At 42.8% G+C, this 18136-nt stretch overlaps 1 protein-coding gene across 6 annotated transcripts in view; it reads left to right on the top strand.

The window, feature by feature from the left end:
• The window catches only part of GRIA1 (glutamate ionotropic receptor AMPA type subunit 1), a 278435-nt gene that overhangs the window by 15765 nt on the left and 244534 nt on the right, over positions 1-18136 (top strand). For all 6 annotated transcript variants that reach the window (XR_014473354.1, XM_083181740.1, XM_083181737.1 and 3 more), the window contains exon 2: positions 11450-11587. Coding sequence is in view for 5 of the 6 variants with exons in the window: in XM_083181740.1 (XP_083037866.1) it covers positions 11450-11587 (138 nt within the window). In the remaining variant the exon portion in view is untranslated. The remainder of the gene's footprint in view (positions 1-11449; positions 11588-18136) is intronic.

Genomic DNA, 18136 nt, shown 5'->3' with positions numbered 1-18136 from the left:
TATATCCAGTGTCCAGTGTGACTACATATATCCAGTGTCCAGTGTGACATGTAACCATTGTGTGATGGCACATATCCTGTGTCCAGCGTGACATATATCCATTGTCCAGTGTGACGACATATATCCTGTGTCCAGTGTGACGACATATATCCTGTGTCCAGTGTGACGACATATATCCAGTGTCCAGTGTGACATCTAACCATTGTGTGACGGCATATATCCTGTGTCCAGTGTGACATATATCCATTGTCCAGTGTGACGACATATATCCTGTGTCCTGTGTGACGACATATATCCAGTGTCCAGTGTGACATATATCCTGTGTCCAGTGTGACAACATATATCCTGTGTCCAGTGTGACATGTAACCATTGTGTGACGGCATATATCCTGTGTCCAGCGAAAATATGTCCTCATGGACATCCATGGTCTCATCCATTCCTATCGTACTTCTTTTTTGGATGGGATGTCCCGGATGGATGGCTGGGTGGGAGAGCCCCAGCAAATCTTTTTCTTGCTCTTTTTTCGTCTTTTTTTGGCTCTTTGGAGCAATAAATATTTTTTTGGGATATGATGGATGAATGGTGGGGAGAGGAAGTCCAAACAGCTGGGGATGGTCATCCAATTAGACTGAGTGTGTGGCTTCGGGAGGGACACACGTGAAGTTGTGAAGTGGTGAGGGAGGTAAGGGAACACACGCCTAGCCAGTCATATCAAACGAATTAACTTTAGCGGTAAATTGGGTGAAAGATGTCGCAGACTGATAGACCTCACAACCTAGATAGGGGTCTATAAGGGTAAACTAGATAGGGATCTCCAAACCAGGGGTCTTAGAGAGGTGGAGGAACTCTGTTATTTGCCACCAATTACCCCCCTCCCCTCCACCCATTAGGTGATGGATGAGGAGGCAACTGGTAATGTTTCCAGAGTTCATCAACCTGATCACGACAGATAGGAGTCTTATTAGATTTTAAACTGATCAGAACAGATAAACACTTGCCGCAGGTTAGAAGTCAGTCTCTGCACAGACCGGCGGCTGCGCAGGAAACTCATACAGGGGAAATTGGGCCAACTACAGTAAATTAAAACAATTTTGTGAGCTGTGAAGTGATCCAAATTGACTAGAAATGAGTGGAAACTTATGTTATTGAGCTTAATAACACTTTAGGGGCAAAAACAGGCCCAAATTCTGTTATTTTAGCAATTTTTAGCATTTTTCCCAAAAAATCCAGATCCAAAACCAAAACCAAAACCCGCAAGGGTGGTTTTGCCAAAACCAATCCAGATCCAAAACACGAAGGGCGATCCAGATCCCAAACCAAAACCCGAAAAAGTGCCTGCCGCTCATCTCTAATTAAAACCCAGTGGTGGCTCATACCTTTTGGCAGGAGGGGGGCTGCCGCTGGCTGCAATGCAGGCACCCCCCCTGCTGCCACTGCTCCTCCTGGTCCCCGCCACACACAGAATTCCTGATGCCTGTACTATGATGACAAGTGCCGGGACTGGTGCATGCACAGTACAAACCTCTGCACTGTGCATGCGGCCAGCTTCTATGGGCTGCTTTTGCAACAGACCATAGAAGGAAAATTATGGCCCCGGCGGCTGTATAATATAGATGACAGGCACCCCGACCGGCGCATGTGCAGTACCGACGTAGGTACTGTGCATGCGCACTCTCCGGATTTCACTCGGCAGCCCATAGAGAGGCGTCCCAGAGGGAGGGAACTTCTCCCAATGCCTTGGTGACTGGCAGGTCGGACTTCCAATAGGAAGTCACTGCCAGTCACAGTGAAGCCAGTGCAGTCTTAAAGACTGCATCTGGCTTCAATACAGTGGCATATTATACCTGGGTGGGCTGCAGTCTTGCAGCCCATAGGTAAAAACCGCCACTGATTAAAACTCTTGCAGAACTAATCTTTCTTATAATATTATGTGTGTGTGTTAACAAAAGAAAAAACTATTACTGAATTTATAGTTTTTTGCATACCTCCCAACTGGTTGTTTGGGATGGTCCCGCATCCTGCCTGGGGCCGGCAGTGTCCTTCGGTGGGGGGGGGGCAGTTGGGAGTCCCCCCTGCACATGCGCACAGCATCTATTTCCAGAGACTGAGGGGCTCTGGATGGGCTCACAAAACCTCTGACCATGCCCCCACAGCAATGAAAATAGGGAGTGGCCTTGTGGGAGCATCGCTGGGAATAGGCCATGCCCCTTGTCAATAGACCACACCCCCCCAAACACCCCCTCTTTGCCTCTCTCACATGTTGGGAGGTATGGCTTTTGTAATATCCAGCTTGAATTTAAGATATATATGATGTTGCACCTTTTTCCAGACACACACACACACACACATCAACAAAACGTATGTAATCATGTCTAAGGTAATCAGCATATACCTGTTAGCAATGAAAGTGATTGTGAGGAACCCAAAATAAAGATCGACTGTTACATCCTTCTTTTATAGCCATGGTCAGCAAGGAGTTTTCAGAACAGCTGCAGGGGGATATAAACACATATTAAAGGCATTGCATCATCAATAAGTGGAGAAATGTAATCATACTCAATGGGAAAATGGCCTGCCACTTCAATGTTTCAGTGCTTTGCACATGTGCAATAGAGGTGTCCATGGGAAACGCAGCATGACCGCCATGTTCCAGGAGACCTGTGAATGCACAGTAAACTCTAGGTACAAGAGTCTACTGCACCACCAGAGAGAAGGGGGCCCCAAACGGAACATGCAATTAGGCCATTTCCTCTCTTAAAGATTCCCAGAGCAAAAAACTTCCTAAGGCTACCCAGAGGCATCTGCAACATTAAAGAAGTCTCAGGAACTAATCACTCCCTATAAAACAAAAACATCTCTTGTTTTTCACACTACTGGACTATGGGCGCAGTGGTAATTCCAAAAAGAACATCCAAATGTGATTTTTCAAAAACACACATGTAGTCACCCATACTATGTGGGGAACTATCTAATAGTCTCATGACACCAAGGTGGAACTTCTGACCTTACTTCTAAAATATATGTTTACCATAAGGACATCACAACTAATCGCCCAACAGGCACCATAACTAGTGTGAAGCATAGTGGTGGCAGCGTCATGCCAAATGCTGGATTCGGTATGTTATCGCCCAAAATGGGTTAATATAATACTATTGGACTAAATAGCCTGTTTTTGCAGGGAATTAGCTACCCCTTTAATGGCTGTTTCATAGTTACCGGGCAAGTGCGCATGTCAAGATAGAAAGCATACTGTACAGGAATGATTTTTTAAAAATATCAGTATATTTTGGCATGACACCTGCTGCACCCAGAAAGCTGGGTGAAAGAGCTTTACCATCCAACATGGTAACAACCCAAAGCACAGTCCCAGAGGGGGGAGATAGGGTGAGAGAATCAAAAAATGAGAGATTTGGTAAAAAAAATCTCCAGTTTTCTTTAAAGCAGCAATCATTTACACTGCAAAGTCAAACTGGTTTTGTGTGCTCATGATTGCCGCTTTAAAGAAACTGGAGATTTCTTACCAAATCTCTCACTTTCTGATTCTCTCATCCTATTACATTTCCCCCTGTATCACAATCTCATTTGGGGATACCCTGAAATGGGATGTACACAGAGGACCCCTACAACATTGAGATTGGCCAGGAATATTTTTTTAGACAAGTGTCAGACAGATCCAGATGTGCAAACCTGCAAACCTGGATTCAGTTTTTTGTTTGTTTTTTTAAATGGTGCGTCCATGAAGAATATGTTTAGGGGTGTGCTCACCTATGCAATTATTCATTGTATTTATTTTTTATTCTTCCAAAAATACTTTGTTTTTTTCACTTGCACTTTTTTGTTTGTGATGTCACATTAAATGTAGAAAAGCCTTTTGGAGGGAGGGAAACCTAGGACCAGGGCCGGATTATAATGGAGGCACAAGGGGTCAGTGCCCCTGGGCCCCCCTCTAGCTAGGGGCCCCCTGTGGTTGTCATGTATTTAAAAAAAAAAAAAAATTTAAGTTTTTATTTGTTTTTTTTTAGCTAAAGGTTTTGTGCATGGGTGGGGTAGTGCTGCAGCTTCACCTATCTGCCAATGTGACAATGATTTATGGTGCTGAGCATCGGGAGCCAAGGCACACTGATTGCACAAGTGTGCAGTGCATTTCTGGGAGTTGACTAAGTCCCATGACACTTTGCACCAGAGGACAGAGGCTGAGAAGTTTGTGCTGAGCTCTGATTGGTGGAGCTCATTACATGCTTTTCAGGTCCATGGAGAACAGCAGCAGCAGCTTAGTCATGTGAGGGTTTTTAATCAGAGGCAGCACTAGGACTGTGAGGTCTCCTCCAGAGTAAGGGGCAGAGGGACAAACACAGGCTTTTCATGTGGTGGGTGTGTGTGTGTGTGTGTGTGTGTGTGTGTATATATATATATATATACAGTGGTCGAAGTGGGGCGGTATACGGGGGTATGCCATACCCCCACTTTAATCTGAAGATAAAAAAAAAAAGTTTTTTTTCCCCCTCAGGATGCTCTCTGATCACTCAGCAGCACATATTGTGCTTTTGTAATACCCCTGTACAACGGGGCAGTCTGGCAGGGGACGTTGATGGACAGGGGGGTGTCCGAAGGTGCGCACTATATTCACTCTTTACTTTTCCATACCCCCACTTAAAAATTTCCATACCCCCACTTAAAAATTTCCACTTCGACCACTGTATATATATATATATATATATATATCCCCTGCAGTTAACCATTGACCAAGTTTATTCTGCCTTTACTCTGTGTTTTGACAGTATAATATTCTCCCATGCAGTGTGCGGCCAGTAATGACAAGTGCAAGGGGGCCCCCCGGTCTAAAGTACCCCGGGCCCCCCGAAGGCTTAATCTGGCACTGCCTAGGACTGTATGTTGCACCATTGTAGCTCCACCTCTCTCCACCTGTAATCTTGGCATTGTATAACAGTATGGCAGTATGGATGGTGTAATGGTTAGCATTACTGCCTCACAGCACTGAGGTCATGGGTTCCGTTCCCACCACGGCCCTAACTGTGCGGAGTTCCTATATTCTCCTCGTACTTGGGTTTCCTCCAGGTACTCTGGTTTCCTCCCACAATCCAAAAATATCCTGGTAGCTTAATTGGCTCCCAACAAATTAACCCTGTGTGTGCCTGTACATGTGGTAGGGAATCTAGATTGTAAACTCCATTGGGGCAGGGACTATATTCTCTGTAAAGCACTTCGGAATATGTGTGTGCTATATAAGAATCTGTTAATAGATAAACAATAAATAAATACCTCCTTCACTTGGCTGCACAGCACCCCTACCACACTACACTACCAAACTGGGGGCATCTGAAAGTCAGCAAGTACAGTATGTCTGCGGTTGCTCATCTTTTTTTTTTTACTGCATCTGACATTATCTTATTACCAAACATGTACAAGGTACATTTGCTTTGTCCAGATTAGGTTTATAAATACTCTTTATGGGTCAGATGTATCAAGCTTCAACAAGTGATAAAGTGGAGAGTGATAAACAACCAGCCAATGAGCTCCTACCTGTCGTATTTCAAACCTAGCCTGTATTGCTGCGTGCTCATTGCCGCCCCTGCAAAATCCCGGGTTTTTGTTCCCGTGTTTTCGGCAGGGCACAGAGCATCTCAGCTCTACAGACCCCTTTCACACTACTTCTCCTCGTCTGCCTGCCATCAAGTGTGTGGCATCTAAGATCAGCTTTGATTGGATGTTTAAAAAGTATCTTTGATTGGCTGTTTAACAAGCAGCTTTGAGCAATGCAATGAACTTGCTTTTTTGCATTTTGTGAGAAAAACCCGGATCTAGCCTGTTCACACTGCCACACCCCCGTGTATTACCCAGGAAAAACTCTGCAAAAAACCTGTGTGTAATTCCCGGGGCATAACATCCAGGAATTTCACAAAGACCCTTTCACACTGAGACAGGACATGGGAAATTACTGCTTGCCTTGGCAAAAACCCGGGTTTTTGTGGCAGTGAGAACGGGGTATAACATGGCAGTTAGGAGCTGATTGGCATTTTATCACTTTTTGAAGCTCGATACATCTGGCCCTATATCTTTAATCATCATTATACGGAGAGCAAGAGCCGCAGGCTACAAGTTATTCAGACCATCATTTCCTTACAATTTAAGTGATTTTTAATGTAAAATAAAACAGGTTCCACTATAGCCTGAAAGATGCATCTCCAGTTGACAGAAGCCTGGGACAAATGGCTAAATATATATTACAGAGAAATATGTCGAATTGTTTAGCTAATGATCTGGTTTCATGTTCCCATACGTTCTGTGGCTGTCAGTGCGATGATCCACCATCCGCTGCAGCCATGTGGGAGCGCTGAGAGCAGCTGCAGAAGTGTCTCGGAAGCCATCACTCTCTGTGTGACATATACTGCGATGTTCAGAAAGGACCATCATAAATACTAAATAAAATAAAAAAAACCTTTATAGTAGTTTGATACTTAAAAGAAAATAATTAATTTAATAATGTTCCATAAAGCGGCCTAAATTCTGTTTGCATACCCCCATCTTTTCCAAGTTTTGTGTAAGATTGTTAGACTTAATGCAGCTTCTATCTTAAAACAACATATAGAAACAGATGACTCTAGGCGGTAATTAGCACAAACCCGTTGTGTCACTAATTGATCATATGTTTCCTCATTGCGATCCACGGCCCTCAGGGGGGAAATGAAGCTCAGCCTTAAAAAGGCAATATATTTGGGGGCTGATGCAAAGTAAGAATGATGCCAGCTGGCGTGGCACAACCTGTGTGACATCTCTCTGCCCATCCTGAGAGTTATTTTGTATGTTGTCGGCGGGTTACGCAAAATGGGTAGAACCCAGTGGCATGCGGTGGGGTGAGGCAGGTGAGGCACAGCCTTTCCTGTGATACTAGGGTATACGACAGAGTTTTGAATTTATAAAATATGTCAAGAATACAAAGAATATTTAAAAAAAAAAATTCTTATTTTTATTATTCTAATCATTTTTATAGTCAAAACCGTGGAATAAAAAGTCTTTGGCAGGTGAGGCAGTGCCTCTCCTGGCTACCTTTTCTGCACATCTCTTATCAAAACTCAGCGAATCTCCAGCAGTATATACTGCTGCACATGTGTATAATGCCGGCATGTACACCATGGCTCATATATTGTGTTAATATCTGTCTCTGGTACTTGCCAGGGACTCTTGAGCCATTTACCTCACCGCATGTCTCTGGTAGAACCAGGGGGTTAAAATGTATAGGTCAAAGGTGCCTAGGTCAATAGACAATAGGTTGACTCCATGTGGTCAACAAGTACACAAGGCTGGCATGGGCAATAGGTCGAAGGGTAAAAGGTAGAGAATGCTTAGAGTCGACAGGTACAAAAGGTGAACATGGTCAAAAGGGTCGATAAGACAATGGTCAACGTAAAAATGGTAAGCACAAGTTTTTTTATTTTTAAGCTTTTGCTTGATTCACTATCCACGTGGACATCAATATGGTAACCTGTGGCAAGTGCAGCAGTAGTAGAATAAGCGTGGTGAGCAAAGTCCACTAGGGTTTCCACTGATCGTGCTTAGATATTATATAACATACAAATGACACCCAAAAACTTGTCTATCAACCTTTTTTGTGTGAATCATTGTCATGTGGATCTTTTGACTCTGACAACCTTTTGTACCTACTGACTTTACTCATTGTCCACCTTTAACCTGTTGACCATTTGACATACAGCAATGCATGTTGACTGAATGGAGTCTACCTAACGATTGTCTAGCTAGACAGTGTAGATTAGTGCCGTAAGTTCGCCCCAGTTGCCTGGAGGCAAGATAAATATTGGTTACCCTCAAATAGCTCAATCAGTAAGGTGTTCTGTCTGCAGTAAGACATGTCAGGGTTCTAATACAGGGTGTGACACTTGTATAAATTATGTTAGGAGGGGAGTCAGTCACAGAAGCGATATTGATGGCTTTCAATTAACGGATTCAAAATCACAGGGAGGAGAGGTGCCCCCTTGGGAGCAGGAGCCTGGTGGCAGATGACTCCATTGCCTCCCAGAGTTGCACCTCTGGTGTAGATCTTCTATTCCACACTCAAGGCAGGATGGGGCCTTCTGATGAAGAATGTATCCACGCAAATCTGAGCACATTCACAATTGATTTATGCCTACGAAAGCCGATCAGGGAAGCCCCAAATACCAGATGATGATGATAATCACTGTGATTGGTTATTCATGAACACTTAATTGACACTGGTTGGAGCTCTATACTTTAATCCTACATAAAGTATGTTTTTGAAATATTTTCTATATTGTTATCTGTTTCTGCTATATAAGAGAGATTTTAGCTTTTCAAACAATCCCTAATTCCAAAAATGTAATGCATATAAAAGAAATAGATTAAAACATGGGAGGTTATTTAGCCCTGATTGCTGGTCTAGAAATTTGCAGGCCGGTCGGTCATCGATCCATTGCACATGCAAAAAGCCTTCCAGCTATAAAATTCAGTGTTTTTTAATTTTTTTTATTCGCAATCCGTTTCCAAGTTGATTGACAGAAAGCCAACATTTGTGGGTGTCACCCAGGCCATTTACTGGGTGTGTCAGGGAAAACAGTGGCGTGCCCAAGCATTTTCAGGGAAACGTGTGTGACGATCAGCCAGATTCTATCGCACAGACGGCACACAGTGGAAAAATCATTAGGTGGCGAGTGAGTTGCAAATGGATTTGCATCTAATCACTGATCTGCAATTTTTGCAAGCCAATCGCAGCCTTGCACAGGGCAGGATTTCCCTCTGTCAGGGTGACAGCTGCCTGACCGCAGGGCTCTGCAAATTAGCAGAGAAGCGATCAAGAAGTGGTTCATGTACAGAAGGAGGAGCTCTTATTAGATCTACTCCTGTTGATTGTATCACCAATCACCACTGCTCGCCATCCACCAGAAGGGGACGCGCATGCACAAGATGCTCATGAGCGTTCTGAATGAGCCCACCGCCGCCGTCCACCTCCCCGCTGTTCCCTCCTAGCTGCCTAAACATAGAAACATAGAATTTGACGGCAGATAAGAACCACTTGGCCCATCTAGTCTGCCCCTTTTTTAAACATGTTACCTCAAACCATATTTGATCCTTATTTCTTTGTAAGGATATCAACATGCCTATCCCAAGCATGTTTAAATTGTACTACTGTATTTGCATCTACCACCTCTGTTGGGAGGCTATTCCACTTATCCACTACTCTTTCTGTGAAGTAATTCTTCCTTAAATTTCCCCTGAATCTTCCTCCCTCTAGTTTCAGTGCATGTCCTCGTGTTCTGCTGCTCCTCTTCCTGTGAAGAATGTCTCCCACCTTTACCTTGTTAAAACCCTTGATATATTTGAAAGTTTCTATCATGTCCCCCCTTTCCCTTCTCTGCTCTAAAGTATACATATTAAGATCTTTTAGTCTTTCCTGGTACGTTTTGTGATGTAGGCCATGCACCATTTTAGTTGCCCTTCTTTGTACAGTCTCTAATGTATTTATATCCTTCTGGATATATGGCCTCCAGAACTGAACACAATACTCTAGGTGAGGTCGCACCAATGACCTATACAGTGGCATTATTACTTCTTTCTTTCTACTGCTGATACCTCTCCCTATGCAACCAAGCATCTGACTTGCCTTCTTCATTGCTTTGTTACATTGCCTACCTGCCTTTAAGTCCCCTGAAATAGTGACACCTAGATCCCTCTCTTCCTCAGTAGTTTCCATTATAGTGCCATTTATACTATATTTAGTCTTTGGATTTTTGCAACCCAAGTGCATGATTTTGCATTTTTTGGCATTAAACTTTAGTTGCCATGCTCTTGACCATTCCTCTAATCTACCTAGATCATCAATCATTTGTTTTACCCCTCCTGGTGTGTCTACCCTGTTGCATTTGTGTCATCTGCAAAAAGGCACATTTTACCCTCAATTCCATTTGCAATATCACCAATAAAGATATTAAAAAGCACTGGTCCAAGTACAGATCCCTGGGGTACTCCACTTGTAACCTTTCCCTCCTTTGACTGTACTCCGTTTACTACAACTCTCTGTTTTCTGTCCTGCAACCATGCTCTTATCCATTCAACTATCTTAGAATACAATCCCAAGCTTTCAAGTTTATTTAACAGTCTGCGATGTGGGACAGTGTCAAAAGCCTTACTAAAGTCTAGATAAGCTACATCTACAGCCCCACCTTGATCTATTACTTTAGTCACCCAGTCAAAAAAGTCAATAAGATTTGTTTGACATGATCTTCCCCCAGTAAACCCATGCTGTTTTGGATCCTGTAAATTGCTGGTTTTGAGATATTCTACAACTCTTTCTTTTAAGAGTGTTTCCATCAATTTCCCTACTACTGATGTAAGGCTCACTGGTCGATAGTTGCTTACCTCTTCTTTGCTTCCACTTTTGTGCAGTGGGACTACATTCGCTGTTTTCCAGTCCTCTGGGATTACTCCAGTAGCTAGTGACTGGTTGAATAATTCTGTTATTGGTTTTACAAGCTCCCCTTTGAGCACCCTGCACTAACCCTGCCCATCTCCCTGAAGTGGAGATGGGCAGGGTATCCGCTCCCCGCTGCCATGTGAAGGGGACGTGCATGTGAGACGTTCACTCATCCCCATCAGATGCATCGATTCTCTGAGCTGGCTGAGAGGCGCTACATCTGTACTTAGTGTACAACAAGCATACATGAGGCCTGCACATCACACACAGCGATTTAGGGGTATTTTCCATGCAATGGGGCAGATGTATTAAGCCTGGTGAAGAGATAAACTGGAGATAAAGTGGAAGGAGATAACGCACCAGCCAATCAACACCCAACTGTCATATTTCAAACACAGCTGATTGGCTGATGCGTTATCTCCTTTCACTTTATCTCCACTTTATCTCTAGTTTATCTCTTCGTCAGGCTTAATACATCTCGCCCAATGCCACTAGATCACTGTAACTGAAAATGTTGCAACATCGCTCCTTATGTAGGGGCCATAGTGATAGTGATGCGTTGCTATCGCTCAGCGTTTAACATCCAGCATGCTGGTTATTAGTCAGCATGCTGGATATTAATAGGTCAGGGCCAGTGTTCTCACCGGAGAACACTGGCCCTGACAGATCGCTCAGCTCGCAGCACTGACACAGCACCGTGCGCTGAGCAATCTGGATGAGCGTTCTGAGCAATCTAGCTTTGTGTGAAACGCGTCTTGATCACAGCTTACGGGAGAAAATAGATTCATATTATATTTATATTCAGTTTCTTACCCCCAGTTTATCACATATGCCCCATCAGCCCCTCATGAGAGTGAGGTTATACCCAATAAGGGCAGGAAATGGTTGCACATAAGTCATTCAGGACAAGCAGCACCGTTATAAATTGAACATGCATAAAATCGTTACTTTGATATGGTCTAATATGATTTTGTTTTACTCCGCAGGGGGCCTTTTCCCAAACCAGCAATCCCAGGAACATGCCGCCTTTCGCTTTGCGCTATCTCAATTGGTGGAGCCCCCGAAACTGCTGCCCCAAATTGATATTGTGAACATCAGTGACAGCTTTGAAATGACCTATACATGTAAGTGTTCCGATAATAGACTGTTCGCATCTTGTACTGTTGAGTTCTATTTTTTTTTTCCCGATGGCCGCATATTGGCAGCTCTTGTTAAGGTGCAAATCCTTTTAGCTGTTTGCTGTAGCAGAACACAAGACGCTTATCTTAATTAAAAAGTATTTACTAAAAGTCTCTTGGCTGAAAAAGATAATGGAAAAGAAGCAGAAAAAAGCGCCGTGGTTATTCACAGGAAAAGGCTAATTAATGTTAAAGGTTGAAAAAATGCAGTGGAATTAATTTGAGAATTTTTCTTTTACTTTTAAAATTGTATCTCGTGAATTTGAATTTATAATTTTCCCTGTTACCCTGTTGGCCATCAATTTGGGTAATTTAATGAAATATGTTATCTTACACATAAATAAATGAAGTGTAACAAAGGCAACGGCATTTCTTACAAGACTGAGATCGGGTCTCACCCAGACTCTAATGAATGTTTCCATTATCTTATCTTATGGGATCATCATGTGCAATGATCTGATATCTTCTGCTCACTTAGTTTTAGTGTAATATGTTCAAAAAGTGAATTGTATTTGTGTTGGTGAATAAGATGCTAGAAATCAGAAGAACAGATGTAGCGCTTGTAATCTTTGCAGGGGCCGCCAGCCCCCTGCCGGAAGGGCGCGCACACGAGATGCACGTGCATCCCCCTTAACCGGAGCTCCCCCCGGGTCCCCGCCACCTCGTCACCAGTTCCCACGTCATCCCCCACCTCCCCGCTTCCCCCCCTAACCCTGCCCGTCTCCCTAAAGCGGAAACGGGCAGGGTTCACATCCCCGCCGACAGGAAACTGGGACGCACGTGCGTGTGGGATGCTCACGCGTCACAGTCAGATGGAGCGCCGGCTCACCAGAGGGGGCGTTCTGGTGAGCCCCAGTGCTGAATGAAGGGCGCTCCATTTGTAGATACATATAGTATGTGGCTTTCTTTATACTTGATGTACATAAGTCTGTCCAACACAATATCTTTCATCTTCCTTTTGCTGTAAGTTGTCGTCCCTGGGAGACTGCAAGATATAGTTGAAGCAGTTGGCTTGCAGTCTTCTAGTTAACAGGAAAGCTCTGTGGAGACTGGCGGATTTACCCACCGATGTAGGAGCAGCTGTGTTAACAATACTGATTTGACTAGTCGATGGCTTTCTGAGTTCGCTTTTTCCCTGCTGCATGGCTGACTTGACACATAGGACTGTAAGATTTGACTTTTCCTCATAAGAAGGAAACATTAAACTTTATTTCTTAACAAAGTTCCAACAGAATGTCAAGGCAAGATTGATTTGTTCAATTTACCTTTATTGTTCTTGAAATTTGATTTTAGAATTTTTGTTTGTTTGTTTGTTTGTTTTTAGCCTGTCTGTATTATGGTCATCAAATATTTATTCTTAAGAAAATATTGCTTAGGGCTATCATTTCTCCACATAACTGTTTTATTACAGTGTGTAGTTGTTTTGTTATACTGTTTAACAAAATGATACAATAAAAAAGAAAAAAAACTTATTGGATTAGCTAAATCATGAGGGAGACTGAACATGATATTTATAATATGGCTTTACGCAGTTACAAATAATTATACTGCTACAGTGGTTCAGAAAATGAAAGCAGTATTCTGACAGGATGAGATGCATAAGTGCACATTTCTCCTTTTCACCATTTTCACACATGCCTGTCAACATACTGTAGCATTTATGTATTTAGTGAGAGCTTTTGGTCAGCAATCCATAGTTCATGTTCATACTGTATACTATACTACCCAGGCATAGGAAGGTTTGTATGTACCCTGCCCTTGTAACTGTGGAAACACCAGCATATCCCATTATGTGTGCTTGGTGAAAGTTTTAGGTGTGAAAATCACCAGAATGCTTGCTGGTAATATTGTACGTGCAAAGCTGGATTTACATGTACAGTACTGAAAGACAATACAAAAATACAGATCATTCTATGAAACACCATGCAATACAAAGAGCATCTTAGTGATTCCATACAATACATAGAGCATCTTAATGTCCATCATACAATGCAGAGAACACTCTAGTGAGTGCCATCCAATGCTGAAAGCATCTTAATGACAGCTATGCAGTACATACAGCATTTTAGTGATCCCCTTGCAGTAAAGAGAGCATTCTAACAATTGCCATACAATACAGAGATCATGCTATACAACACAGTGAGCATCATAGTGACTACCATACAGTGCGGAAGGCATCCTAGAGACCCTCAGATAGTACATTGCTGGGCATCCCGCTCCTCCTGCGACACACCGGTGGAAGTAAAGAGTATGCATTTTGCAAAAGGTTTTGAACTATTGATTTTTGTGCACAGGGATTATTATGGTCATGATTTAAAAGTAACTTTTGCGACACATGATGGAAAATGATTTTTGCTATTGATCCACCTTCACTCTCCTCCTATGAACTCCTCATTCCCCACATTCTTCCTGCCTACGCATATTGTTTTTTCTGCTGTTTCTGCAAAACTTTTATTCCAGTTCACATTCCGCTGTTCTTGTATTGAGACAGTTCTACATTAAGGTTATTTCCATTTATGGTAAGAATTTATTTCTGAAGGTGAAGCCAATATGGAGAAGAACGTCGATGGTGTGACAAATTCTGCCCACAGAATGGAACACGGTCATTAGATTGACAGACGCGCATTGGGTCAACCAATAAAGGTCGACATGGTTTAGGTTAACACATGAAATAGGATTAAATGTCTAAGGTTGACAGGGTTGGAAGGTCGACAAAGGCATTATTTCGACAATGAGAAAGTCGATGGTCAAAAGGTTGTCATGTGTCTTTCACTGGGTTTTTTGAGCCGACATGTGCGGCATTTCATGCCCTACCGTCCATTACGGCGTGGTGGAAGAGTAAAATAGTGTGCCGAGCGCAATGTGCCCAAAGCATCTCGAGTGCAGCATGTTGACTATGTCGACATTCAGGACAAAAACCATGAAAACTGTATGTCGACCTTTTGTCTGTTGACCTTCCCATTGTTGACCTAATGCTTGTGTTGACCTTCCAACCCTGTCGACCTTAGCCATGTCGTCCATCAGTGGTTGACCCAATTTTGTCCAGCCCAAGTCCACCAGATCCCCCCCCCCCCTCACAAGCATAATCAACCATTTCCATTCGCAGCCAGGGAGAAATAATTTGATAGTCGGTGACCATCACATGATTTCACCAGCGCGCACCTTTATGGGGTCTCTGATCTCCGAGCACCCTGTGCGGGAAGCAAGTGGGCATCTGACATCCGGTGAGGTCAGCTGCCCGCCCCCGTACCTGCATCACTGGGCGATTACCATGGGAACTCCCGGCATTTTCATGGGAAAGTCCATGAAACGCTGGGCGTTCCCATGGGCTGCGCCCCCAGCCGCCACCCCACACCACCCGGCTACACTGCTAGGTGCAAGCGGGACGGCAAACATGTATCCCCTACTGACACACCCTCTGTTCCCTAGTTGACCAATATCAGTTGCCACCAGCTTGCTCTGTGTGTTTCTAATATTAGCATTTGTCATTAATATATTTTTTGTTTACTTTCTTGTTTATTGTGTATCAGTATCAGCTGCCACTGGGGGATACCAGCAGTCCTGCAAAATAGTTATGGAGGTAGAAGGCAGCTGCTGTCCCCTAGTCGGAAGCTGTGTCCCCCTCTTCCATCAGACTAAAGCAACCGGTGGTCCTTGCAAACGAGGCAAGGTCCTAGATTGAGCGGTTTAAGAAATAACTAAGGGGTTTATTCTAGTTCATTCTTTCTGACAAAATCCTTCTTAGATGGACAAAACCATGTGCACTGCAGTTGGGGCAGATGTAACTTGTGCAGAGAGAATTAGATTTGGGTGGGGTTTTTCTTCAAAGTGAGATCTATATTGCAGTGTAAAATAAAGCAGTCAGTATTTTCCCTGCACAGAAACAAAATAACTCACCCAAATCTAATTCTATCTGCACATGTTACATCTGCCCCCCTGCAGTGCACATGGTTTTGTCCATCTAAGAAGGATTTTGTCAGAAAGAATAAACTAGAATAAACCCCTAAATGACAGCTTTAAAGTAGACAAATTCCAATAAATGTATTTTTTTTAAATAGTCCCTGTGATGTTTCTGTAAGGTGCAATGATTTTATTTTCATAAGTTACTAATTTTTGCAACAAAAAAATCATCATGTTCAACTTCATACTGAATCTAAAACAGCTTGGTTTTTTACCTCAGAACTTGGCAGAATACTATTCAATTACATATGTTTAATTATTTTGCAAGACAAAAGTCTCAGAGTTTCTGTCACGTTCCTTTGCTATGGTTTATTGGACTGGTTTGTGATATACAGCTGACGCAGTTATGCATGGCTGGCTGTAAATGATAAAGTCCTTTCTCTCAACACCCCCACATTGTTTTTTTTTCCCCTTTTCTTTCTTTTGGATTTATTTATAAATTAGAACATTACTTGTGTGCTTATGCCAAGAGCCTGGGTAATCTCACAGCCTCTTTCACTGGATAATTACAGGGTGCTTTTGGGCTCATGACAGGAGATTTGATTGGCTAGAAAGGCCAGAAGGAGCTGTTATAATGGCATGCTATTTGTGGCCTATTCTTTGCCGTGATAATATAGCCTCTTACAAGCCGTATGTATTTTGAATGCATTGCACATTGTCTAAAGTTGGCTTAAAGACAAATGAACACTTGTTTAGACCGCCTCAGCTACTGGTATATGCCGGCTTCTAAAGGGGAATATTCTGGCATATTCCAAATAAGTGTTATTTGGAATAAAATACAGTTGTTTTATGCAATCCACTCAGGGCCAGCTCTACCATTAGGCAGCTTTAGGCAGCTGCCTAGGGCATCGGGATCAGGGGGGCGCCACCAAGTCTGCCTATCAAAAAATCAAGGATGTCTATGAGGATCCTTGTTCTAATTAATGCAGGTGGCTGCTGTGGAACCTCTAAGACTCCACCTCCATACTTTCTCTTGAGGCATACATCCCTACTTTTCAGACCCCTCCTCCCTGTACTCTGCTGTCGGTGGCAAAGGGAGACCCCCCAGGGAAAGCAGGGGACTTGCCCACCTTCCCGGAGGGCTGGGAGGACCACCTGATTTTTGGCAAGTAAGCCTTAATGGGTTGGAAAGTGGATATTGGTGGCAGTATTTGGGGGGGGGGATGTCAGTAGAATGAAGTTTTGCCTAGGGTGCTGAGAAGCCTTACACCACCCCTGAATCCACTCTGAAAGTCACCATTAAGGTGATCAGAAGGTGGTCCACCATCACTTGGTCCACCATCATTCTTCAATTGGAGTCAAGCGCCATCATTGTTGTTTTCTAAGTACAGCGTTTTCCAAAGGAGGTGTTTCCAGTGACCCTCCATCAACTTTGAGGCAGCACAGACTTCTTTATTGTGCCTTGGGACATTCTGTTTATTTTTGTTTTAGAAGGTGGGGACTTGAATGTCCACACTTTCTGATTGTTGACTACCAGAATGCCAACATTGGCTAAAGGACATTGGCATTAGGATGTTAGATAAAATGTGGACACCTGATAAATATTAAATGGTCAAAATGCTGACATTCAGTAGTGAAAAAGTAAATGCCGTTCGCCACAAGACCTTGGGTACTTCCCTTTCATTTCCTATGGTCCGTCCTGAATACGCCTTTCACTGTCTTTGTTAGCCATCTACGTATCTTGTGATGTGAGTTTGATTGGAGTCATTGTTTTAATTTCCCATGCCTCACTAAACCTAATCTCTGTAATCTCTATGCATAATCTGCTATACGGAAACAAGATCATCCAGCAAGGCAGGAGAGGGGGGTGCGAGAGATAAATCCAAAATAAAATAACATTTTCTCATGTGAGAGCGTCAAGCAAAATAAATATCTGTCAATTTATAACCGGTGGATATGGGAAATGTAATCATTATGGAATATGTAATGGAAGTGCCAAGCTTAAATATGGTTTTATTTTTATAATGTAATACCGTGAGTTGGAAAAGCCACAGATTTAGGCTTGAATAGTTCAATTTAAACAATATTATGTTAGTAATGTTAGATTTTACAAATATCTAAATACTGCTTCTGTCCCGATGTTATAATGCTGGGTACTTTGTAAATCTCATTAAAAGTGTTCATCAAACACATTGGTGTGCAAACAATATGAAAAATAATGAGTTTCCAATCTATTTAATGACACTGTACCTTCGCTGTTATGATTAGTAAGTTCAAATACAGGATTGGGAATCATATGGACCTGGGAGATGATTTGTTCACCAACAGGCCTATACTTAGGACACACAAGAAACAAGGTGGGTGGTGCGCTATTAACAGCTGCTGGCACTGGGTTGTCAAGCCCAAAGTATTTGAAGTGAAGAAAAAGGGAATGTGCCAGCGCTGGCTGAACAATTAGAAAGACCAGACGGTATCTCAAAAAAAATTTAACAATTTATTTTGAACATATAAAAACAATCAAGAAAAGTAATAAAACACACATTGAATGTAAAAAATAAAAAAATGAGCACAGGATGCTTTTGCTATTGAATTGCG

Source organism: Crinia signifera, chromosome 4 (genome assembly GCF_055691185.1).
Source record: "Crinia signifera chromosome 4, ASM5569118v1, whole genome shotgun sequence".
Classification (NCBI taxonomy): domain Eukaryota; kingdom Metazoa; phylum Chordata; class Amphibia; order Anura; family Myobatrachidae; genus Crinia; species Crinia signifera.
The sequence above is the reverse complement of the archived record's forward strand: the minus strand, read 5'-3'. Positions and strand labels throughout refer to the sequence as shown.